This window comes from Saccopteryx leptura, chromosome 3 (assembly GCF_036850995.1).
Source record: "Saccopteryx leptura isolate mSacLep1 chromosome 3, mSacLep1_pri_phased_curated, whole genome shotgun sequence".
NCBI classification, from domain to species: domain Eukaryota; kingdom Metazoa; phylum Chordata; class Mammalia; order Chiroptera; family Emballonuridae; genus Saccopteryx; species Saccopteryx leptura.
Window position 1 is genome coordinate 334,593,294 of NC_089505.1, and position 26,775 is coordinate 334,620,068.

Genomic DNA, 26,775 nt, shown 5'->3' on the forward strand with positions numbered 1-26,775 from the left:
TTGTAATTTTAAAGTCTTTTTGGTTTACTAGAGTCAATATGTGCATTTATAATTTATGTAAATGAAAGTTTTATAATACAGCTTTATCTTTGGTGATATTTAAAATTCTCTGAAGTTTGAAAATTAAAGATCTAATAATAATCACTTCTCACTTTCAGGGTTTCTTGATTAGCTGCGTTTGGAACTGCTACCGATACATCAATGGCAGGAACTCCTCTGATGTGCTGGTGTATGTTACCAGCAATGACACTACGGTAGGTGCCATGTCAACTTATGGACATCTTCCCACGTCAACTATGTGATGGGTTCTAAATGTTTTAATGTTGGCTACATTTTTACTGTTGTTAAAACATACTCAGGAGCTACTTAGTCATCAAAGGATTTATAGTTGGATGAAATGTTTCATTTTCCTTAAAGTATATTGAAATCCAGATGGCTCAACTTTTGGTTTATTTTGTAAACTACAATATTACAGATAGAAAATATATACCTTTTCTGTATTTATGTGCTTAAACCTGAACTGTTAAACCATTATATATAATTCTGCATAGTATGACTACACTTTATCAGTTGACATGTGAAGTTAAACCTAGAAATGTGGTATGATAGGTAGAGAAATAAGAATGACAGAGGTTACTATGTCTTTAAAACTTGCCCTGCATATTAGAATCTTAATAAAAGAATTTAGATGATCTCTGCTCTGTTACTAGGTGTTCATATTTAAAATTTTTAAGCCTCTCAAATATGATTGGAAAACATGTCTTCACTAGTAGAGCCCTGGAAGTCATCTGCACTTTATGTAAATGATTTTTTTTTCTTTTCTTTTTTTTTGTTTTTTTTTTGTATTTTTCTGAAGTTGGAAATGGGAAGGCAGTCAGACAGACTCCTGCATGCACTCGACCAGGATCCACCTGGCATGCCCACCAGGGGGCGATGCTCTGCCCATCTGGGGCGTCGCCAGTTGCAACCAGAGCCATTCTAGCGCCTGAGGCAGAGGCCACAGAGCCATCCTCAGTGCCCGGGCCAACTTTGCTCTAATAGAGCCTTGGCTGTGGGAGGGGAAGAGAGAGACAGAGAGGAAGGAGAGGGGGAGGGGTAGAGAAGCCGATGGGCGCCTCTCCTGTGTGCCCTGGCCAGGAATCAAACCTGGGACTCCTGCACGTCAGGCCGACGCTCTACCACTGTGCCAGCCGGCCATGGCTTATGTAAATTATTTTAAACTGCCTGGCTCATGGTAAAATAAAAGTATAAGTTCTTTAGGTATTAGTGTCCCTGTGTGTCCATCACCTTTGCATTAGCACAGTGCCTGACACAGTGCTCTATACAGGGACGTGTTCAAGGAGTGGCTAAGGAAAAGGATGGCAGTGAGTGTGTGGGATGAGTTGAAATGGATACTATTGCAGGCAGTAGAATGGGTAGGACAGATGAAGGGTAAATAAAAATGATATGTTGATTCTACACTACAATGGAGTTTTATGTTGGCTTTGTTTTTTAAGTTCTGGTAATTTAACCTGCCCTGCCTTTACTTCCCTGTGTATAAAATGGAAATAAAACAATTTCCAACTTTATATTAAATATATAAATGCAGGCTGGTATCACTGAGACCTTATGGGATTTCTCTTTTTTTTTTTTGCATTTTTCTGAAGCTGAAAACAGGGAGAGACAGTCAGACAGACTCCCGCATGCGCCCGACCGGGATCCACCCGGCACGCCCACCAGGGGGCGATGCTCTGCCCCTCCCAGGCGTCGCTCTGTTGCTACCAGAGCCACTCTAGCTCCTGAGGCAGAGGCCACAGAGCCATCCCCAGCACCCGGGCCATCTTTGCTCCAAAGGAGCCTTGGCTGTGGGAGGGGAAGAGAGAGAGAGGAAGGCGTGGCGGAGGGGTGGAGAAGCAAATGGGCGCTTCTCCTGTGTGCCCTGGCCGGGAATCAAACCCGGGTCCTCCACACGCTAGGCCGACGCTCTACCGCTGAGCCAACCGGCCAGGGCCGAGACCTTACGGGATTTCTGAGAAAAAGCGTATTACTATTGTTATTTTTTTGACGAAGAGTCAGAGATAGGGACAGACAGACAGGAACGGAGAGACATAAGAAGCATCAGTTCTTCATTGCAGTTCCTTAGTTGTTCAGTGATTACATTCTCATATGTGCCTTGCTGGGTGGTGGGAGGGCTACAGCAGAGCGAGAGACCCCTAGCTCAAGCTGGTGATCCTATGCTCAAGCCTAATGAGCCCACGCTCAAGCCTGTGACCTTGGGGTTTCGAACCTGGGTTCTCAGCATCCCATTCTGAGGCTCTATCCACTGCGCCACCGCCTGATCAGGCAAGAGAAAGCATATTATTATTGAATAGTTTTCCTGGGTATTCACTAAACATTTGTTGAGTTGAATCAAATATGCATGGGCAGTGGTTGAAGAAGAGGCTTTGCCCTGATCAGAGGCACAAAACCCAGCATGCCCAGCTGCTCAGGAGACCCGTCTAGGAGGTCTGCAGAATCCTATGCACTGATTACAGTAAACGCATGCACTCAACCATGTAAATCTTGCTTGCATCAATAAGTTTCTTGAAAGAAATAACTTCAAAATTATAATTTTGATAAAATGACTGGCTTAAAGAATTTTTTTCTTCTGAGTGTCTCAGTATTTAGTTTCTCTCTCACTTTTTTTTTTATAAAAGATCTAAGTACTTTTATTTTCCTGCTTAACTAATAAAAAGGCTAAACAATGTTTGAGATTTTTTTTTTTCTTTTTTTTAATTTAAATTTTATTTTTTTTATAGAGACAGAGAGAGAGTCAGAGTGAGGGATAGACAGGGACAGACAGACAGGAACGGAGAGATGAGAAGCATCAATCATTAGTTTTTTGTTGCGCATTGCGACACCTTAGTTGTTTATTGATTGCTTTCTCATATGTGCCTTGACCGCGGGCCTTCAGCAGACCGAGTAACCCCTTGCTTGAGCCAGCTACCTTGGGTCCAAGCTGGTGAATTTTTGCTCATACCACATGAGCCCACATTCAAGCTGGCGACCTCAGGGTCTCGAACCCGGGTCTTCCGCATCCCAGTTCGATGCTCTATCCACTGCGCCACCACCTGGTCAGGCTGTTTGAGATTTTTGAGTATGAGAAACCTATAAAGTTACTAAACAAGCAAGATGTGTCAGAACTTGATCCTAAATAATATGATGTGTAGGACTTATAAAGCTACATACAATCTTTTAGAAGTTTCTCAGAAAAGACAATGTCAATTATGTATATTTTTTTGATATACCTTTGGTGCTGGTTTTTTTTTCAGTGCTTTCTTAAGGGTTGTGTGTGTGTGTATGTGTATGTAGTCAATTTATTGACGAGAGAGAGAGAGACTGGAACATCAATCTGTTCCTGCTGTGCCTTGACCAGGGACCGAACTGGCAACCCCTGCACTTTGAGACGGTGCTGTAACCAGCAGAGCTATCCAGCCAGGGCGAGGGTTGTCTTGTGTGTATTTTTAATAGAAGCAAAATGGAATGGCTAAACAGATATTCATTGTATGAATATACTTCAAATCAAAGGATAGTCTGAAATTTGTAGAAATTGAGGTGTTTAGAGAATACATCTAACTTTTTCTTTCTTTTATTTTTTTTTAAGTGAAAGGAGGGGAGATAGAAAGACTCCCACATGAGCCCTGCCTGGATCCACCCAGCAACCCTGCCTGGGGCTCGAATTATCTGAGCTATTTTTTTTAGCTCCTGAGGCTGAGGCACTCAGACCTACAGAGCTATCCTCAGAGCCTGGGGCCACACTTGAACCAATTGACTGAGAGAAGGAAAGAGGGAGAGAAGGGGGAGAAGTTGGAGGAGAGAAGCTAATGGTCACTTCTCTTGTGTGCCCTGACCAGGGATTGAACCCAGGATGTCCATATGCCGGGCTGACGCTCTCTCCACTGAGCCACCAGCCAGGGCCTCTAACTAACTTTTTAAAGGAAACTTATTTTTCTCCCTTAGAAGGATTCAAACTTAGATATGGAGTAACAGTTAAGTTTTATTTAGGCTAACACGAACACAAAATAGTTGTACATTTTAACGAGTCATTTCTTTTTTTTTAATAAATAAATTTTTATTAATTTTAATGGGGTGACATCAATAAATCAGGGTACATATATTCAAAGAAAACATGTCCAGGTTATCTTGTCATTCAATTATTTTGCATACCCATCACCCAAAGTCAGATTGTCCTCCATTACCTTCTATCTAGTTTTCTTTGTGCCCCTCCCCCTCTCCCCCCCCCCCCCAACCACCACACTCTTGTCCATGTCTCTTAGTCACGTTTTTATGTCCCACCAGTGTATGGAATCATGCAGTTCTTGGTTTTTTCTGATTTACATATTTCACTCCCTATAATGTTATCACGATCCCACCATTTTGTTGTAAATGATCCGATGTCATCATTTCTTAGGGCTGAGTAGTATTCCATAGTGTATATGTGCTACATCTTCTTTATCCAGTCTTCTATTTTTTTTTTTTTTACAGTGATTAAAGCCTTTAATAACGAGACATTTCTAACTCTTCTAATAATAGGACTGCTTTTCTTCCCAAAGGCTTCCAGCTTGGCAGTAGTGTGTAGTAACTAGGATTTGGGGCCATGGACTAGTGCCAACTGTGGCTGTTTCCTGGTGTGTTGACATAAGATGCCTGGGGATTGCTCCATCGCTCCATGGTTGTTCCCTTATCTCCTCAGTCATTCCATATCAACTTGCTGTTTTTTAGATAAGGACACTGAGTTGCTGCTGATAATGTTACTACTTTGTCAAAGTTCCCAGTGAGCTTTTCTTTTTCTTTTTTTTGAAGAATGGCATTCCTGGGAAAAGGAGATGTATTATTTCTCATAACTCAGTTGCATTGATATTTCATGACAAAATGTAGGAATAGATCACCACCTGAAGTCTCAGCTTTCTGACATTTACCTGTTTGTTTGTTTATTGAGAGAGGAAGGGAGAGAGGGAGAGAAGGAGGGTAGGGGAGAAAGAGAAGCATCAACTCATTGCACCACTTTCGTTGCGCATCCTTTGCTTGCTTCTCATACATGCCTTGACCCAGTGTCGAGCCAGTGACCTCAGTGCTCCAGGTTGATACTCTGTCCACTACGCCACCACTGGCTAGGCTCTGACAGTATTTAAATTAAAAAAAAAAAAAATATATATATATATATATATAATGGCATTGTGATTATTTCTAAAGCATACTTATATATAAAATAACTTTATGTAAGATATTTTGTTAATATTATAAAATATTGAGTAAGTGCTCTGATTTCCAATTTTTCATGTCATAATTTTTCTAGCAGGTTATTTGAAACAGGATCTATATGTGTCAGTCAGTACAGGGGTTACTAGTTGTGAGCATGCGAAACAGTTTATTCTTGTTTTATTATTTACTGAGTATTGTATTATTTTCTACAAGAGCAACTGCAAACCTACTTTTGCCCACTTCTGTATTATTTTAAATCTCTATAACTTTTTGTTAAAGGAACTAGTTTGGCCTGACCAGGTGGTGGTGCAGTGGATAGAGTGTCAGCCTGGAAGCTGAAGACCCAGGTTCAAAACCCCAAGGTGGCTGGCTTGAGCATAGGCTCATCCGGCTTGAGCACGGGCTCACCAGTTTGGGCATGGGGTCCTCAGCTTGAGCATGGGACCATAGACATGACCCCCTGGTTGCTGGCTTAAGCGCAAAGGTCACTGGCTTGGCTGGAGCCCCCCCAGTCAAGGCACGTATGAGAAAACAATCAATGAACAACTAAGGTGGCGCAACTATGAGTTTATGCTTCTCATCTCTGTCCCTTTCTGTCTGTCCCTGTCTGTCTATGTGTGTGGCTCTCCCTCTTTCTCTCTTTCTTTTGCATGCGTGTGTACACGTGCTAAAAAACAAACAAACAAAAAAACTAGTCCCACATACTATATTTTTCTGATTGTAGTCTTTTGTATTCCTAATAAATCAGATCTAGGGGCTTATTCATATTCCCACATTCTCATTTTTTCCCCCAAGATTACTTCAGAGTTCATCATTTGTTCTCCCATCAGGAGGCACATAATATCCAGTTGATTCTGTCTTTCTGTGATGTCAGCAACCATTGCTACCTAATGCCTAGATGCATCGATTCTTTAGGGGTTACATTATTATGACATCCTGTCATTCGTTTTTCATTTATAGCTGGAATATTTCTGTTAAGGAAGGACTTTCTCTCTGTACTATTTGGTTCCCCAGTAATATTATTGTAGTAGCATGGCTAAATAGACTTGGTCTTGTTCTCTTCGTTTGTCAGTTTTCAAAATGATAAGTTTTTCCATCATTCTCCAGTGCTGACCAGTGATGAGTGGGCTTTTTTTGTTTGTTTTTTGTTTTCACTTTTTGTGAGGTGTATTTTTTAAGTAATAAATGAACTCATGAAAGGCAGACCACACAATGGGAGAACATATTTGACAATATGTCTGATAAGGGTTTAATAACCAAAATTTTTAAAGAACTTGTAAAACTCAACACCAGGAAGATAAATAGTCCAATCAAAAAATGGGCAAAAGAGATGAATAGACACTTCTCCAAAGAGGACATACAGATGGCCAATAGGCATATGAAAATATGCTCAACATCACTAATCATTAGAGAAATGCGAATTAAAACCACAATGAGATACCACCTCACACCAGTCAGAATGGTGCTCAACAAAACAACACAGAGAAGTGCTGGAGAGGATGTGGAGAAAAGGGAACCCTCCTGCACTGCTGGTGTGAATGCAGACTGGGGCAGCCTCTGTGGAAAACAGTATGGAGATTCCTCAAAAAATTAAAAATCGAACTGCCTTTTGACCCAGCCATCCCATTTTTAGGGATATACCCCAAGAATACCATAGCACAGTTTGAAAAGGAGAAATGCACCCCCATGTTTATGGCAGCATGGTTTACAATAGCGAAGATCTGGAAACAGCCCAGGTGTCCGTCCATGGACGAGTGGATTAAAAAGCTAGTACATATACACAGTGGAGTACTACGGGGCCATGAAAAAGAAGGAAATATTTTTTGCAACAACCTGGATGGAACTGGAAACAATTATGTTAAGTGAAATAAGCCAGGCAGAGAAAGAAAAATATCATGTGACCTCACTCATTTGAGAAATCTGACGAACAATATGAACTGAGGAGCAGAATAGAGACAGAGGCAGGATCAAAGGATCCAGAAGGAAAGCAGACAGAGGGAAAGGGGATGATAGGGTGATAGGATGGGACGAGAGCAGAAAAGCAAATCCTGAAGGGAAGGGGGGAGGGCGTGACGGGGAGGGAGACGGGGGATGTACTGGGGAATATGGGTGACATTAGTATCTATATAAACACAATAAATTAAGAATAAATAAATAAATGAGCTCATGAAAAGAGGCCTATTATTAGAAGAGTAGAGAGGTCCGGCTGAAAAGTACAACCATCTTGATAAATTTTATCGGTAAGCTTAAATAAAACTTACCTATTATTGATACCTATTTTGAAACTTTGAAAGGGGGAGAAATAAAACTTTTTTCTAAAAGGCTGGTACAATATAGTTAATACCCTTAGTAACACTTAAATTGTTAAGTGTTGTACCATCTTTGGCCAGTGGAGCCTCTTCAAGTTGGTGCCTGGCTCCTTTGACAGTCTTTGATGGCTACCTTGCTGTCTGGTATGACTAGATGCTCTGTTCATCTTGTTTGTTGCCTGTCCCAGACTTGGAGCTAGCCATTTATCAAAGGAGCAAGCAGAGCTTCATTTTGTGGAAACCGTACTCTTGAGTTATAGGGTTGGAGAATAGATTTTTTTTTTTTTTTTGAAGCAAGGCTGTTCATGTTTAAACACTGTTGTGACTAGAACTAAAGGAATCAATATAAATATACTGGAGCCTCACTCTGAGATTCTAAATGGGGGTTGAAGTGATCTAGTTCTGTCATTGCCCTGTTCTCCGCAGCTATATTAGGATCCTCATGGTATGTGGTAATGTATGCTTATCTCCGTCCGTGTCTTTTTTTGGAATCTACACAGCACAGACATAATAACATGTTGGTCTTTCACTTCCTATCAGATAGTAGGCCAGATGGCTTTTCTCCCAGGCTGAATAGTCTCAGGGTGACCTTTGTGGGAAGATAGTGGGGCTCTTGTTGGTAGAAAATGGGTGCTTTTTATTTCTCTCTTAAACATTATACATATTGTTAGTCAGACGTGTACTTTCCTAAATACTCATGGAAAATAGATAAGAGTTTAATATTAGATACTGGAGATCATTTATTTGGGTTAATCTTTCTTCCAATTTCCCAACCAAATCAAAGCAAAAAAAAAACCTTTGAAAGAAATAACTACGATGAAAAGGTCACAAACTCTGCTCTTAATGCTTTAGGGTCTTGGTATTTCGTTCATGGCACCTTTATGCCAAAAGAAAGACCTAACTGTTCATTTTGTTAAGTAATCTCAGAAAGAGTAGTAGCTAGCATAGTGTCTAACAGGTGTTACCTGTGTTTTCCTTGAAAATTTAAAATATCTAAGGTGCTTCTTTGAGTGACTGAAGCACACAGTCGGAGGTTCTAGGGAGCTGCAACCTTCCTTTCAGAACATTGCTGTAGAATTTACGTTCTGGATACATGTTAGTAATATCACATTCTCTCCTCTACCTCCATCAAAATTTGGCTTCTAGAGGAAAAACATATTAAAATACTAAACATGTACATCAGTGCTAGTCAACCTGGTCCCTACCGCCCACTAGTGGGCGTTCCAGCTTTCATGGTGGGCAGTAGTGGAGCAACCAAAGTATAAATAAAAAGATGGATTTAACTATAGTAAGTTGTTTTATAAAGATTTATTCTGCCAAACTGAGCGAAAATCTGACATAAAGTACTTGGTAAGTAATTATTATTATATGTTTTAACTTGCTGTAACTCTGCTTTATAAATTTTATAAAGTAAAGTTACTTCCCTACTTTATAAATCATCATTACTGTGGAACCGGTGGGCGGTTAGAAAATTTTACTACTAACAGAGATACAAAAGTGGGCGGTAGGTATAAAAAGGTTGACTACCCCTGATGTACATTATAGAAACGGACTTCTTTCAATTTATACAAATTGAGATTTAAAATATGTTTTAAATCTGTGCAACCTTGTTTTTCTGGTAGTATGCAGCATTTATTAAATCTAACAGCAGGGAACCCTATTCCTTTGGGAGGGGGCACTTTAAAAGTGCAATTAATATTTAGTGAAAATATATGATTTCAGGTAAAAGAATCATAGTCTTTGTAATGTTGGAGAATTTTTAATTGTCCAGGGATAATAGGAAAATTTTTAACTTCATGGAGTCTTAAGCCAAGTCATATCATAGGTGCTAATCCTGATGAACATTTATACAGGCTTATTGTTTTAATTCCAGAAAGTATTTTCCTATGTGGGATCTTCTTTTGAGTCTGACTGCTTGAAAAACACAGTTAAGAGAAAGTCAGTGACCATGTCAAGGCCAGATTATCTTCTCAGCAGCCATTTTCCAATAGACTTCTCTCGAAGGGACCTGAGATTAATTAAGGCTGACTCTGGGCTGTCAAAAAACCACAAACAAATTATCAGCTGAGTAAAGGACTTTGGGGGAGGGGTGATCAGTAACTTTCAAAAAAATTGTGCATAAAAAATTCCACTGTTCTTTTTCTTCTGTTGCTTTAAAAAATCAGGTTATTCATTACTTCTCAGGTATTGGTTGAATAGTCTTAGAAACAAGTTTTTGACTAGGTAACATGTGTTCAATATTTTCCCCCCACTGTAGAGAGACCAGAAGGCGGGAAAGGGAATGAATTAAATTGACGATTCAGTTCAGGAGAGATACTTACAATGAACAACTACGGTGTCACAACGAAAAACTGATGATTGATGCTTCTCATCTCTCTCTTTATTCCTGTCTGTCTGTCCCTCTCTATCCCTCTCTCTGACTCTCTCTCTGTCCCTGTAAAAAAATAAAATAAAATAAAATAAAATAAAAAATATATTCTAATCTGCTAGAAATTATCCCTCACCCATGTGACCTACCAGTTATTTTACCCAGAGAGCATCTGGAGCAGTCAGATCAACACAGAGAAATTTGAAACCTAAAAGTTCTGGAAGAACATTTCAAATAAACCCAGTTTTCATTGTGAACCCGGGTAAAAGTATATTAATCATTGGCTTATTTGGAATCATCTTATAATAGCAAGTCAGAACAATTTATAGTAGTTTTGTAGTGAATTGAGGATAAAATTGCCCTCTGTTGTCATTTTTACTTTAAAACACAGAACTTGACTTCTTATTTATCATAGGTGTCCCAAATAGAGTTTATATTGATTTTTTACTTTAGAGACAAGTGAGACATTGAATTTTATTTTTTATTATTGTAAGAATGATATCTGGGACTGTATCTTAAGAAAGTAGTAAAAATATATATATAATAAGATATTTATGCAGCATTGTTTTTAATAGCAAAAAGTATCTGATCTCATCGTCTAATAATTAGGAACTGGTTTGGTTAAATAAAGGTATATCTACTTGATATAATATGTCTTTGTTGCTATAAAAATTGTGAGCGGTGTAACAGTGGAAGAGGTAGGCCCAGGTGGTTGACTCCACAGCCCGTGCCCTCAGCTGCTAGCTCAGCCTGCCAGTCTTCTCAACGTGGTGCCAAACATAGAAAATGGTAATATTTGTTTGGCACACTATTCCATGTGGACTCTGGTTGGGAAGCTCTACACTTTCTGTCAGAAGGTAACTGTATCAGACTCCTGCATTAGCACATAGCTGTGTGCTGCTCAGAACTTTCACATTTCAGCTAGTGTGGTAGCCTCAGTGCCTGGCACACAGTATCACTAACATTTGTTGATGAAAAGAGTGAATGATATTTAATAAGTCTTTTTCTCTCTTTAATCTCAGTTGAAGAAGTAGCTTAATGTATGTGAACCATATCGACTCAATGACTACATCCCCTACCATCCACTGGTCGCCAGAAAGAGGTCATGCTGCAGAGCTCACTTTATGTCTTCCATATCTGCTTCTTTTCTCAGATTCTGGTAAATGGTAGCAAGGTCCACTTTGTCACCTCAGCCGGTAACTTAGGGGTCATCTTTAAACTTGTTATAATTCATCTTTTAGCCTCTGGTCTTAAACTCTCTCTCTTCCATTTTTCCTTTGTGTTGCTGCCAGGTTATCTAAAAGATGAATCTGATTTTGTCATTTCTGTATTTAAAAGTCTTCAGGGATTCTGCTGTTTATTAATGGCTGCAGCATTTCTCAACTGTGATGTCACTCCACTTTGCTATGTGATGGCCATTTGTGATTTGTGGGGCAATATTTAAAATGTTTGCCAATGTTGTTTTTTTTTCTTTTAATCAGTAGGAACCAGATTCAGGATTATCCCTACAATAACATCTGTCTCAGCTGCTTGCATTCTGATACTTCCTTGAAGTGAGCAGAGGGGTGGGGTTCTGACTTCATCCTGCCAAGTCCTTTTTGTGAAGCAGCTTTGGGGACTGTTACAGCTGTGTTGTCAACAGTTGCTGCTCTTAGGAGCTGCTGTGCTTTCATGAACACCTCCATGCCTCCTGTTTCCTACTCGCTAACCCTCGCCCCCAAAAGAAAAAGAAGTCTTCACTTATAGTGGTGTTTATTTTTTCACATTTTGAGGGGAGAGAAGGGAACTGAATTTTGTAAAACATATCTGTGTATGCCCACAGGAGTCTCATATGTAAACATTGCCAAAACACATCATCCCTAAAATGGTTACTGTGGAAGAAGGTTCCACTTTCCTATCATTGCTTGCAGTGCCAGTTGGGAACTTGCCTGTTGTTCTAGGATCGTTTCTTGTGATCCCACCTCACTCACCCAGCAAACTGCCCACGTCTTTACATGAGTGCCTTGGTCTTGCACATGATTTCTGTGTGCCCTTCCACCCCTGTGCTGAGGACTGTGCTTTTAACATAGGGCATCCTGCTCGTTTCAGTCCATTACCTGCATCTTTGGCTCTCCAGCACCTGCTACCAGAGCTGGCCTCTGATTGGTGCTCAGGTGTACTCGGGAAAGGAGTGAATGACAGGAGATAGTGTTTCAACCAAACCTTACTTTGGACTTGAGAATTATAACTACTGTACATGCCCACACTTCTTGCAGATATGCAGCCTGTACTAAAGGTGGTGTCTGTTTTGTCTCCTTTCTTATTATTCAGTTATTTTTCTTTAGAAATTTGTAAAGGAAGAGGGAGGGGCAGGGATGGAAAATCTGTTGTGGGGGGAGATGAATGTGTTACTCCCCTCCCGGCATTTGAGGTGAAAGGAGTTATGAGCTGGCTGTTTCCAAAGGAGTTTGTGTTTCTGATGGACTTCCTCTTTGCTTCAGGACAGCCATGATTATTTTATTTTTAAAATGTTACTTTTATTTTTAACACAGTATTACATGTATATAGCTAAAAATCATGCTATTGAAAGATTTCTTTTTTTTTTTTTTTGACAGAGTCAGAGAGAGAAACAGATAGGCACAGACAGACAGAAAGGGAGAGAGAAACATCATTTCTTCTTTGTGGCACCTTAGTTGTTTCATTGATTGCGTTCTCATGTGTGCCTTGACCAGGGGACTACAGCAGAGCAAGGGACTCCTTGCTCAAGCCAGCGACCTTGGGCTCAAGCCGGCAACCTTGGGGTTTCAAACCTGGGCCCTCCGCATCCCTGTTCGATGCTCTATCCACTGAGCCATTGCCTGGTCAGACGAAAGATTGATTTCTTAATTGTCCTCAACCATTTTCTTGCCCATCCTCCAGATTTCACCCCCACCCAGTAACTCTTCACTTGATATTTACAACGGTCAACACTTACTTGTCTTCTCTAGTATTTATCCCCATTATAAAACAATATGTCTACATTACTTTTTTTTTTTTTCAGAGACAGAGTCAGAGAGAGGGATAGATAGGGATAGACAGACAGGAATGGAGAGAGATGAGAAGCATCAATCATTAGTTTTTCATTGCTACACCTTAGTTGTTCATTGATTGCTTTCTCATATATGCCTTGACCATGGGGCTACAGCAGACTGAGTAACCCCTTGCCCGAGCCAGCGACCTTGGGTCCAAATGCTGAGCTTTGCTCAAACCAGATGAGCCCACGCTCAAGCTGGCAACCTCGAGGTCTCGAACCTGGGTCCTCCGCATCCCAGTCCGACACTATCCACTGCACCACCGTCTGGTCAGGCTCTACATTACTAATTTTTAAAGTATTAATTTGAGACAATTCTTGACTTATTGTTGAATAGGATTTCACTTTTTTTTTTTTTTTTTGACAAAGAAAGTCAGAGAGAGAGGGACAGATAGAGACAGATAGGAAGGGAGAGAAATGAGAAGCATCGATTCTTCATTGTGGTACCTTAGTTGTTCACTGATTCCTTTTTCATATGTACCTTGACCAGGGGCTACAGCAGAGCAAGTGACCCCTTGCTCAAGCCAGCAACCTTGGGCTTCAAGCCAGCGACCTTTGGGCTCAAGCTAGCGAGCATGGGGTCACGTCTATGGTAGGATTTCGCTCAATATCCTCCGTATGTTCTCTGCTGCCTTCATCCTCCTAATATAGTCATACCAAGTTTTTTGGCTCTATCATCAATTAGTATCTACTCTGACAAAGCGAATGTTCAGTGCAGAGCTCTGTGGTACGCATTCTCTTTCTTGTACAGTTTTTGTTTCTCCCCCAGCAAAATTTGCCTTGTTTTTTCAGCTGCCAAGTGTTTTAAGTTTTACCTGGTCTGATACGGCTATCAGATCAGTCACCTGTTAACATTGTTTTCCAAATGTTTGATTCTAAAATAACCTGTTTCCTTCCCTTCTTGGGACTTTTCTTCCTGCTCCAGGACAGATGAGGGGCCACACAGCTGTCATCCTGGGCCTCAATGTCATTTACCTTACCTCAGTTAAGATACCATACAACAAAACTGGTGAAAACTGAATTGTTTTGACAGCAAACAGACTCTGGCACAGTTTACCGTGTGCTTTGTGCTCCCTCCCACCCACCCCATCTGGACCCCGAGTGTCCAGCATGGTTCTTTGAGAACCTGATGAAAACTCCGGACACTCTCCTCAGGAAAATAACTGTTCTAACATAAGACTTGGAATGTGATTTTGTGAACGTCTGAAGACATTTGTGTAACTTTTATAGAATACTTTTGGAAGTGTAATTCTAGCAGCTATGGAATTCTGAATAAGCCTTTAATGGCTAAACTCTAGTATTAGTTAAAAGTCCAACTCTAGGTCTGACCTGTGCTGGCGCAGTGGATAAAGTGTCAACCTAGAACGCTGAGGTCACCGGTTCAAAACTCTGCACTTGTCTGATCAAGGTACATATGGGAGTTGATGCTTCCTGCTCCTCCCCTCTTCTCTCTCTCTCTCTCTCTCTTTCTCTCTCTCTCAAATGAATAAATTTTTTAAAAAAGTTTAACTCTAACCATAGTACTCAAACCCTTCCTCTTTTTACCAATAAATATTTCTTTCCCTTTAAGCTTTGTATCACTTCTTAATATTTGATAGAATGAATTCTTTCCTAAATTTTAGTTACTTGTAGATAATATAGCCAGTTGGAATCCCTTTATTCTGGGATATGTTACATTTTGCTCCGTTGATGTTAATTTTTCTCTCTCCAACTGTTCTGTATGTTGATGGAGCTGAGAGGAATGAAGTTTGCCCTGGTAACCCTGGGATAACTGGTTGAGTTGAACTGGAATGAATGATGAGCTGCATTCCCACCAGCGTGCTGTCACCTACGTGACAACTCCCAGCAAAAGAGACAGTACAGCCAGATAGAGGCCTTCTGGGGTCATTGGCCAGAGGAATTTTTCCATCTGTGTGGAAGAGAATTACAGCGTCATCCAGGCACTCTGTAGTTGAGATGCTATGAAGACAAACTTCCCGGGACTGTACTTAGATTAGAATTTGGTTGTATTGAATGTTGTTCAAGTATGATCTGTGATTGAATGTGTCTGTGTATATCGACTCAGTGAGTAGCTGCTGTTTTTACCAAGCAGTGACTTTAGATTAAAGTAGGACATGGCCTATGTTCTCAGTCCTCTGAGATTATTTTTTGGTTATTCATTGCAAATGATTAAATTTTTTAAAATAAAAGACTGGGCTTAACTAAATGCCAACTTCTAAAAAATGTCAAAATAATTTTGTTTTCACTAGTTTTGTTGTATGTTACCTTAAATGACATCTTTTAGCTTAATTGACCATACCATTGTTTTCTCAGATTTCTACGTACTTCACTGATTTTAGTAGAAAAGGACAATAGCAAATGTTTTTAGTCAGGATTGTTTAGTCAGGCTGTAACAAAAACAGTGTGTCACCAACCCTTCCTTGAAATCATCAATAATATTACCATCATTTAGATTAATAAAAGGTGATGCTGTCCCTTCAAAATTAAAACCAGTTCCATTTGGAGAGCTTTCTCCTGGAAGGAGTCCAGAAGCTGCGGAGTGAACCGCGGGCCTCGGCACTCTCAGGCGGTACTGCGGCAGTGAGGTACTGCGGGCAGTGAGGACGGCGGAGGGTGTGGCGGAGGGTGTCTGGAACCTCAGGGAGAGGGAGCTCCTCACCGGGCTGTTCGCTCTTGGATTAGGGTCCAAGGCAGCAGAATATCTGAGTGGAAAAGCTATTAGGATGTTAAAATACGGATGTGAGATGAAATTGTAAAAGAAGTCTGAAAATAAATAAGATATAGTGACACACAAAAGGCAAATTTCTAGTACTTTTTTTCCTTTTTCAAGAAAATTTTATGTTCCATCTGTGAATGTGTTGGAGAGTTTGTGTTGCATTTTGCGCAGAAAAAAAAGAGAATTGTGTATGATGGCTGGTTTTACTCCCATTTCAGTAGCTCCACTTTGTTAATTTCTCCCACAGTAACGATGGATTTGAGTCAGTTGATTGTTTAACAAGGTTGTGGAACATAATGCTGAAATTCCTGCAGAATGTAATGTTCTAGTGCTGATGACATCTGTTTCCCGTGGCTATAAGTTACCATACCTTACACGCGTGCGCATGCGCATGTGGCGCAGGCTCAGTTTTAAAGCCAACGTGCCACAGCGGAGAGCAGAGCTGTGGCTTTGTTGCAGGGAATATTATTTTCCTCAGCTCAAGCTGAGACTTTTGGGATTTCTAGTGGAGACGCTGTTGCTAAATACTGGCTAAAACTCCTCACAGTGGATCACAGGCTCTCCAGGCTGTGACCCTCTCTCCCCCATCTCCGCATGTCCCCTAAGTGTTCGTCTCCCTGATCTGTGCACTTCCCTCTAACCTGCAGCGTTTATCATCTTGCTCTGTGCCTGATCCTACTTATCCTCCTGCGGGGACTCCACCCGACCCTCCTAAGCTAGTTGTCCCTGTCTGTTCTTGAACATCTTGTCCACGCCCACGCGTTGGGCATGCTCAGATACCTGTTCCACTTGGCTCCTCTCGCTGCCAGCCCCTTCACAGACGGTGAGGTGTGTTCAGGTTTGTGTACCATGGCCCAGGGCTCTGTGTACAGCTGTGGATGATTTCCTCTTGTGGGGACAACACTGGCGATGCTTCCTGGCCTCGGACAGAGGTCCGTACTGAGAGTATTGTGGGTACTTCTTCCCCTTTCTGCAGGGCAACAATTGAACATTTGCCTCAGCTCTACTTTGGGTAATACCTGAAGTATTAAGGACTTAGGCCACAGGCACAGTGTCACCACCATTTGGGGGACAGAGGTCGTGAAGCAGACAGGAATGATTCTCAGGCCTGTTGACCTTGCTTGTGTGATGCTGTGACAGTTACCCGTTTACCACTTTGCAGCTGCCCAGTTTAGCCTGACTGGAGCTAGGTGTTGTATAGAAATAGTTCTTCTTCCCCAGCTGACCACTGCTCAGCCCTGTCAGTGGAGGGCGCCGGAGGACCGAGTTCTCTTCTCCTGGCTCCTGTGTGTACCTGCTGAGTGTTTGTATCCTGTTGGCAGTGCCCTCTGAGGGGGTGGGGAGTAGCATCAGTGCCACCTCCTTTTGACAGCCCCCCAGCAAACACCCCTCTCAGGCAGTCTCCAGGGCAAGTGGCATCTCCTTGTGAACAGCTTCCAACAGCAGCAGGTCCACAGTACCCAGCTGCAGCTCCCAGCGTCCTGAGGTGATTCTTTGCATATTAGTCTCAACCTGCTGACTGGTGGACCAGCTCTGGCGTGGCCCAGCCCAGAAAACTTCTCTGGCAACCACAACCCCTCTCATGATACTTGATTGCCAGCTTGGGGGAGGGGACCCTTTTCTGTGTTAGTTATTTCCATGAGTATCCTCACTTAGCACTAACACTCACTAGAGTTCTATTTTTTTACCCCTCTTAGCTATTTCCCCCCCAATACCCTACCCCAGGGGACGGGAACCTTTTTGGCTGAGAGAGCCATGAACGCCACATATTTTAAAATGTAATTCCGTGAGAGCCATACAATGACCTGTGTATGTTATGCATTATTCAATAAAAAGTTGGTGTTGTCCTGGAGGACAGCTGTGATTGGCTCCAGCCACCCGCAACCATGAATGTGGGCGGTAGGAAATGAATGGATTGTAATACATGAGAATGTTTTATATATTTTTTGTTTGTTTGTTTTATATTTTTAACATTAGTATTTTTTTTTATTAAAGATTTGTCTGTGAGCCAGATGCAGCCATCAAAAGAGCCACATCTGGCTCGCGAGCCATAGGTTCCCGACCCCTGCCCTACCCAATACTTTATTAATAATTGTGTGTGTGTGTGTGTGTGTGTGTGTGTTACAGAGAGAGAGAGACAGAGGGACAGACAGGGAGAGAGATGAGAAGCATCAGTTATTCATTGTAGCACTTTAGTTCATTGATTGCTTTCTTATTGTGCCTTGACCAGGGGACTCCAGCTGAGCGAGTGCCCACTTGTTCAAGGCAATGACCTTTGGCCTCAAGGCAATGACCTTTGGCCTCAACCAGTGACCATGGAGTCATGTCTCTGATCCCACGCTCAAGCTGGCAACCTCGGGTTTTGAACCTGAGTCCTCTGTATTCCAGTCCAATGCTCTATCCACTGTACCACTGCCTGGTCAGGCTAATGTTTTTTAAACTTTCTCTATTCAAATTAGTGGGTGGTGTCTGTCCCTGAATGGGACCCTAACCAGTATATATGCCTAGAATGCCAGGCTCCATTTCCCAGAAAATGAACCATGAAGAGTCTCTAAGGGCCAGCCTAAATGATGCTTCAGTCATTTATTGCACCAGCACCTTCTGAATTCCTGCTGTTGGAAAGGTATTGGGCCCAGACCAATAGAGGGCTTCAGTCCAAGAAGAGGTCCAGGACTAGAAGAAAAGAAGTTAAGGAGTAAGGTGTGTTGAGATAGAGAGAAAGGGTGTGTGTGTGTGTGTGTGTGTGTGTGTGTGTGTGTGTGTGTGTGGTTGGGGAGGTAGGGTATGACAAAAACTTAAAACAGAAACTTAATATTTTAGTGTTCTCCCTCTAGGAGTCAAAGGACAGATAAATGAAATATGAAGTTAATAAACATTTACCACTCTAAGTGATGTCTATAATAGAATATGGTTTTGTTTTGTTTCATTTGTGAATATTCTTGCTGTTTCCACAAAGTACTTGAAGGTAGGTATCTTTTTTACCTTCAAGTGGGGGGCGGAGCAGACAGGGCAGACAGAAGGGGAGAGAGATGAGAAGCATCAGCTCACAGTTGCTGCACTTTAGTTGTTCATTGATGGCTTCTCATATGTGCCTTGACCGAGGACTCAAGGAAGTGGGTGACATTTTATTTCATCTCATTTCCAAGGGCAGGAACTCTGTTTATTTTAATTATCTTGTACCCACAGTACCTGTCACATAGTAGACACAAAGTAAATGTTAGCTGACTGATTAGAAGGCTAATTATATTGAGTTGATACTCTCTTGTGTTTTGTTTTCTACTCCAAGAAAGCCAAAATTAGCCAATGTTTTCTTAGGTTGACGGTTCATAATCAATTGCATGTAACTGTTTTGTACTTAAAATGTGAACAGAAAGATTATCAATTAATTTAGTGCTTGTTCTCATTTGTTTTTCTCCAGCCATTTACAAATGTCTGTCATTTCAGCTGTACATTAAGCAGTGTGTTAGGTGTTTTCTAGACTTCTCATTCTCAAGAATCCCTATTTTACAGACACAGAATTGAGATTAAGTAGTGTACCCAAGACCATGCTGAGAAAGTGTGGCTGAGCCAGGCTTTGAGTCCAGATTGACAGCCAGGCCCTTGCGTGTCCCGGTCTACTGTCCGGGTCTCATATAAGTGGTTTCTGTAGTCTCTCAGGTGCCTGCCCTGCTATGTGCCTACAGACAGGACCCCCAGGAGCCTTGTCCTAGACCCTACACACAGCCATCCAGGCACATGTGAACAGGGTTTGGGAAACTCAGGAAGGGCCACAAATCTCTTCTCATTTGCTTCTTTTATTTTTAATTTTTTTATTTATTCATTTTAGAGAGGAGTGGGGGAGAAGGGGAAGAGCAGGAAGCATCAACTCTCATATGTGCCTTGACCAGGCAAGCCCAGGGTTTCGAATTGACGACCTCAGTGTTTCCAGGTTGACGCTTTATCTACTGCGCCACCATGGGTCAGGCCTCTTCTTATTTGCTTCTTTAAAGATTCCAAGTCTGTCATCAAAGTCGAACTCAGTGGTTCTCAAAGTGTGCGCCAGCGCACACTGGTGCACCCTAGAAGATTTCCAGGTGCGCTTTATGGTATTCCAGAGAAATATGTGCCCTGTTGGGGACCAAAAAACAAACAGGATTTTTGGAGTTTAGATATTTGGGGGACAGAGGTGTGGGGAATTGGCTGTAAGCTGACAGTCTGCCCAAACCCCCACCTCACTTGCCTGATTAGGTTGCAAAAGGCTGTTAAGCTGTGGTGCTAGATTGTTTACACTACCCCCCATGTTCCCGGGAAAGACTGGAGGCAAGTTTCTTCTATCCTTTGTTTGGTGTACAGTTAAGATGATATATATGGTGGGGGTTTTGGATTGATGATTAAACATAAGGAATTGTCTCCTGAAGCCTTTTGGATTTCTATAAAAGAAGAATATGTGGTAATATCTAAAAAAGCTTTGAACATTTTACTACAATTTTCAACATCCTATTTATGTGAATTAGGATTTTCTACCCTCAACACAAGAGTAAAAAGAGAGGAATTCTTCAATGTATTGACAAGGAAATGAGAGTTTGCTTTTCAAATATATGCCCAAACATTGAAGAAATCACTGGGACACATCAGGCTCATGTTTTTCATAAACACAAGAATGAAAAAACTTAACACATTTGTGCCAGGACCTGCCGAATTTACTAACTCTTACTAAGAATGTGTGTGTGTGTGTGTATAACTTTTTTGTCTTTTTTTATATTTTAACCCCTTTTTTAGGAATCCTAAAATGCGTAACTCAAAAAATGTAACATAAAAATGTTTTATAATGTCAATAAATTTAATTTTGTCATATTTATTTTGTTTAATTACCATAAAAGCATGCTTGGACTTTATATTTTTTTCTTTGATATGTGACTTAATTATTATAACATATTTCTCAGAAATTTGTATATAGTGCGCCTCCAATTATTTGTAGGATTTTGAATGTGCCCCTACTTCAGAAAGTTTGAGAACCACTGGTCTAGCCACTTGCCAGAAAACTGAACTTGCTATAGGTTACGGAAAACATTTCACTACATAAAAGTTCAGTGACAGTTAAAGCTCAGGGGAACATACGTGCACTTTTCAATACTAACCCTTGTCTTCTCTTTTTCTCCTTAGGTGCTGTTACCACCGTATGATGACACCACTGTGACTGGCGTTGCCAAGGAGCCGCCACCACCTTACGTGTCTGCCTGAGCCTGAAAGTGGGCGGAGCTGAGCATGAGCTTGACTTTTCAGACATCAGAGCAGTAGTTCTTTAATTTCACTTCTGAGACGAGTTGCTGAAATGCTAGTTTAAACTTAATGTTAAGTTGAAACCCTCTTTGTAGTTTGAAACATATGCTTCAGCTAGAGCACTGTGATAGTTCAACCAGAGTTCTTTCTGTAGGGTGGAGAGCAGCGGCCTTCCCTCGTCTTCCCTGGACTTCCCTGGGTGCTGATATTTCCCAGCAACCTGGAGGAACCTTGAGTCAGAGAAGTCCGGTTTTGTACATGCTAGGCCCCAAAGCTGGGGAAGCAGTCAAATTTTCCCCCTCTCTGTTCTCCCTGTCTCTTTCAAAAGTATAAAATTAAATCAGTATAAGACAATACTGTTTTTAAGCCACTCTAGTGTGTAGAAGAAGCCCTTATGAGAACAGATATGTGTTCTCATAATTTTTGCTCCATTTAGGTAAATAGGAGTCCATATATGTATATAAATAAAACAGGAATTTCCTTCAGATCCTTTACAGCTTAAATTCAGTGATATTTTGAATTTTCTGGTTAAGAGATTTTGTCCATGAGCTAAATTGAGACCCTTCGACAATCCCCAACAGTGAAGAGCCGTCACTAGCCATGGCTGTTCTTGTACGCCCCATGTCTGAGGTCATGGAGTGACGTGTGTCATCTGAGTTGCAGGAGTGGGCTGATTGTTTGGCACCGTGTGGTGCCTGGTGCTCCCTGCCCCCTGGCTTCCTGTCCCCACCCAGGCCCCCTTTCACTAAGTGTTCTGTCCGAGGCTGATTCAGGAAGGACCTCCAACTCACTTTTAGAAACTGGTGTTGCTGATACATATTTACTCAGTAATAAAAAAATAAATGAAAGGTTTTCTTCTCAACCTGAAAGTTACATCCTACTACTTTGAACTTCCAAGTATACCTAGTCATCTTTTAAAATGAGTGTAAAACAGTCTTCAGAAAAATGAGGAGGGTTTCTATCCTTGTGGAATCCCATTATCTTGACTACCTGAATTTCAAGGGACTTTTATATATATATTCGTATATTCAAGAGTCACAGCTCTCCTGTTGTTCATAATTGAATGCGCTGTAAATGAAGGCTTTTACAATTAAAGTGAGATTTGCCCACACCCAGGAAAATTCTCTTGACTCTGTGGTTATTGTGCCTCGGGAACCTTCCCACCCACATGTGGCTGTGCAGAGACACATTTGGCCTAAGGAGGAGGTCTTATGGCTGGTTTGACACATATGTTTTTTAATATTTCAGTGCTGATGAAATCAAAATATCTTAGGCCAAGAGAACTGAAGATGAACAGAACTGAGCTTCCAGCAATCCTAACCCCGGCCTCTACCAAGCTCTGTGTGTGCTCAGCTGTGTTGCATATGATTGTTTTGTGTCCCTAGTGCACTTTTAATAAGCAGTTCAGAGTTTACATTTGAAGGAAGATTAAAAATGAAGAAAGGGGAGGGGAGATCTGTATACCTGTGATTCAGCCTCGGTTATTTCTTTTTTTATTTTATTTCTTTTTAAAATTTTATTTGGAAAATTAACTTGAGCACAGTGACATGGGTTTCAGGTGAACATTTCTATAGCATTTGAACTGTTGATTATGTTTATACCCATCACTCAAAGTCAAATCACTTTCCATCACCTTATACTTGTCCCTCTTTACAGCCTTCCCACCACCTCATTCACTCAAGTCCCCTTCGCCCTCCCCTACATTCCCTTCCCCCTGGTAACCACTTCACTTTTACCTTTATCCAGTTATTTCTTACGGCATATCTCATTAGTGTTCTTTATAAACTCAACCTAAGAAAGTCTCTTCCTTGGAGACTTATACCCATAAGATTCAGGATGGAGAAGACCTGTCAGATAGTTTCATTGATCCTTGTGTAAGGCACATAGGACATCACTGTGTCTTTTTTTTTCTTTTTTTTTTTTTTTCTTCCTTGTATTTTTCTGAAGCTGGAAACGGGGAGAGACAGTCAGACAGACTCCCGCATGCGCCCGACCGGGATCCACCCGGCACGCCCACCAGGGGCGACGCTCTGCCCAGCAGGGGGCGATGCTCTGCCCCTCCGGGGCTTCGCTCTGTCGCGACCAGAGCCACTCTAGCGCCTGGGGCAGAGGCCAAGGAGCCATCCCCAGCGCCCAGACCATCTTTGCTCCAATGGAACCTTGGCTGCGGGAGGGGAAGAGAGAGACAGAGAGGAAGGAGGGGGGGGATGGAGAAATGGAGAAGCAAATGGGCGCTTCTCCTGTGTGCCCTGGCCAGGAATTGAACCCCGGTCCCCCGCACGCCAGGCCGACGCTCTACCGCTGAGCCAACCGGCCAGGGCCGACATCACTGTGTCTTATGTGTTACTATTCATAATTTTCTACATCTTCGCATAATTTTTGCAGTATGAAAAATGGCACATGGTCAAAGGAAGAGAACTGCTGATTTTGAGAATCTGTGTAGGGTTGTCTGAGAGGGTCGTGTTCATGTGACACTCAAATAGCACCATAGACATTGGGCTATCTACTCAGAATGCCTGCTGAGAAATGCCATGTGGTGATGGTGCTGCTGGTTTGACGTAGCAGCGTAACCCAGGCTAAGCTCCAGAGGTGCTTCCGTACCTCTCTCTACAAAGTAGGGAATTGTCTCCACTACGGGGAGGTTGTGATGTTTGGATTGAAAGGACCCTGCAGAACACATTTCGTGCCTCAGCAGTTTATTGGATCTTTGTTTCATTGCAATCCATATAAACATCCCTTTTATTTTATTTTTTAATTTTCTTTAGAAAATTAACAGGGTGAGCCCTGGCCGGTTGGCTCAGCGGTAGAGCGTCGGCCTAGCGTGCGGAGGACCCGGGTTTGATTCCCGGCCAGGGCACACAGGAGAAGCGCCCATTTGCTTCTCCACCCCTCCGCCGCTTTCCTCTCTGTCTCTCTCTTCCCCTCCCGCAGCCAAGGCTCCATTGGAGCAAAGATGGCCCGGGCGCTGGGGATGGCTCTGTGGCCTCTGCCTCAGGCGCTAGAGTGGCTCTGGTCGCAACATGGCGACGCCCAGGATGGGCAGAGCATCGCCCCCTGGTGGGCAGAGCGTCGCCCCTGGTGGGTGTGCCGGGTGGATCTCGGTCGGGCGCATGCGGGAGTCTGTCTGACTGTCTCTCCCTGTTTCCAGCTTCAGAAAAATGAAAAAAAAAATGAAAAAGAAAAAAAAAGAAAATTAACAGGGTGACATTTATAAATAAGAGTACATAGGTTTCAGATGAACATTTCTATAGCATTTGAACTGTTGATTATGTTGTATACCCATCACCCAAAGTCAAATCATTTTCTGTCACTTTGAATTTGTCCATCTCTACACGCTTCCCACCCACCCACCCTGCTACGTCTCCCTACGCCACTTCACTTTTATCTATGTCCATGAGTCTCAGTTTTATATCCCACCTATGTGTGAAATCATACAGTTCTTAGCTTTTTCTGATTTACTTACTTCACTGTAGAATGTTCTCATGGTCCATCCACATTATTGTAAATGTCACTATGTCATCATTTCATATAGCTGAGTAGTATTCCATTGTATATATGTATCACATCGTTTTTATCCAACCCTCTATTTAAGGACACTTTGGTTGTTTCTATGTCTTGGCCACTGTGATGAACATGGGGGTGCATGTGTCTTTATGTACCAGTGTTTTTGAGCTTTTAGGGTAGATACCCAGTAAAGGGATTGCTGGGTCATATGGTGTTCTAATTCTTTATTTTTTTTAATTTTTTAATTTTTTTTTTTTACAGAGACAGAGAGTCAGAGAGAGGGACAGACAGGAATGGAGAGAGATGAGAAGCATCAATCATCAGTTTTTTCGTAGCGACACCTTAGTTGTTCATTGATTGCTCCCCCACATGTGCCCTGACCGTGGACCTTCAGCAGACCCAGCAACCTCTTGCTTGAGCCACTGACCTTGGGTCCAAGCCGGTGAGCTTTGCCCAAATCAGCTGAGCCTGCGCTCAAGCTGGCGACCTTGGGGTCTCGAACCTGGGTCCTCCGGATCCCAGTCCAACGCTCCATCCACTGCACCACCGCCCAGTCAGGCTAATTCTTTATTTTTTAAGGAACCACCATACTTTCTTTCATAATTGTACTAATTTGCAGTCCCATCAGCAATGAATGAGGGTTCCTTTTTCTCCACAGCCTCTTCAACATATGTTATTACCTGTCTTATTGATAATAGCCAATCTTAACAGGTGTGAGGTGGTATCTCAGTGTAGTTTTGATTTGCATTTCTCAAATAGCTAGTGAAGATGAGCATCTTTTCATATGTCTGTTGGCCATTTGTATGTCCTCTTGGGAGACTGTTCAGGGCCTCTCCCCATTTTCTAATTGGATTGTTTGCTTGTTTGTTGCTGAGCTTTGAGTTCTTTATATATTTTGGATATTAACCCCTTATTGAAGCTGTTTGCAAATATCTCCCATTTAGTTGACTGCCTATTTTGTTGTCAGTTTCTTTTGCTGTGCAGAAGCTTTTTAGTTTGATAGAGTCCCATTCATTTATTGTTGCCTTTACTTCCCTTGCCTTTGGAGTCAAATTCATAAAATGTTCTCTAAGGCTAAGATCCATGAGCTTAGTACCTATGTTTTCTTGTATGTCATTTATTGTTTCTGATCTTCTATTTAGGTCTTTGATCCATTTTGAATTAATTTTTGTTCAGGTGAACAAACTGTAGTCAAGTTTCATTCTTTTGCATGTGGCTTTCTAATTTTCCCAGCACCATGTACTGAAGAGGCTTTCTTTTCTCCATTGTGTATTTTTGGCTACTTTGTTGAGTATTTTCAGAACTTCAATTTTGAATTCTCTATTATTTAACTCCAAGGTTTCCATGTGATTGGGATTTTTTTCTGGAGATTTTTCATTTTCTTCTGAACTATAGCTCTGTCTTGTGTAGCAATGGTATTTGATTTCTTTCTTGATGTCATTTGAGAATGGTGGTGTTAAGAACCCTAACAAAATAACAACTAAAGAAATACAATAAAAAATATAAAGTTTAAAATATTATGCTAAGAAAAACCACAGAAAAAGAGATTGAAAATAAAAAAACACCCAGACATAAATAAGGATAAAATAGATAAAAATTAAAGAAAATAAAATTTAAAAGAGAGAGAAAAAGAATAGTAGGGGGAAAGGTAAAAATGAACAAATGAGAACAAAATGGAAAAATAAATTTTGGTTTTGAGAGGTTTCTTCCAGTAAGTGTTGCTGTATTACAAGTTTTAACTCTGTGAAGTTCCTGGCCCGTCTTCTGTTGAGATGTTGTTGCAATGGTGTAGATGGGGCCTCGGTTGCATTGGTAGGTGGGGCATGTAATGAGGGCTTTCTCATTTTTCTGTTCTAGCAGTGGTGATCTCAGGCTTCCAGGTGCTCTGCCCCACTTCTTCAAAGACCTGTGGACTAGATGTGGAGCAACTCTGTTCTTCAGGGGAGAGAGTGGTTCTAATATCCCTTCTGTAAATGTATTTTAAATTTTACTTTAATATCTAGTTTCTTTCTCCTATTTTGTTGTCACAAAGAAACAAGAAGAGTTATTACCACATTTGTTCTCGTGCTTCTATACCTCTTGGTTGCTTTACTAATCAGAGCTCCTTAATCTTTTTCCTTTTTTTTTGTTGTTATTTTTTTTGTGAGAGAGAAGGACAGACAGGGACAAAATGGGAGAGAGATGAGAAACATCAGATTATAGTTGCAGCACTTTTAATTGTTCATTGATTGCTTTCTCATATGTGACTTGATCAGGGTGCTCCAGCTGATCCAATAATCCCTCAATGAAGCCAGTGACATTGGGCTCAAGCCAGCAACCTTGGCTTTAAGCCAGCGACCTTTGGGCTCAA

The 26,775-nt window shown here is 41.5% G+C and overlaps 1 protein-coding gene across 1 annotated transcript in view; it reads left to right on the plus strand.

The window, feature by feature from the left end:
* LAPTM4B (lysosomal protein transmembrane 4 beta) overlaps positions 1 to 22,042 on the plus strand; it is a 77,218-nt gene extending 55,176 nt beyond the window's left edge. The window contains exons 6-7 of the mRNA XM_066379196.1: positions 159 to 254; positions 20,805 to 22,042. Coding sequence (XP_066235293.1) covers positions 159 to 254; positions 20,805 to 20,882 — 174 coding nt within the window. The 3' untranslated portion in view covers positions 20,883 to 22,042. The remainder of the gene's footprint in view (positions 1 to 158; positions 255 to 20,804) is intronic.
* The last annotated feature ends 4,733 nt before the right edge of the window (positions 22,043 to 26,775 follow it).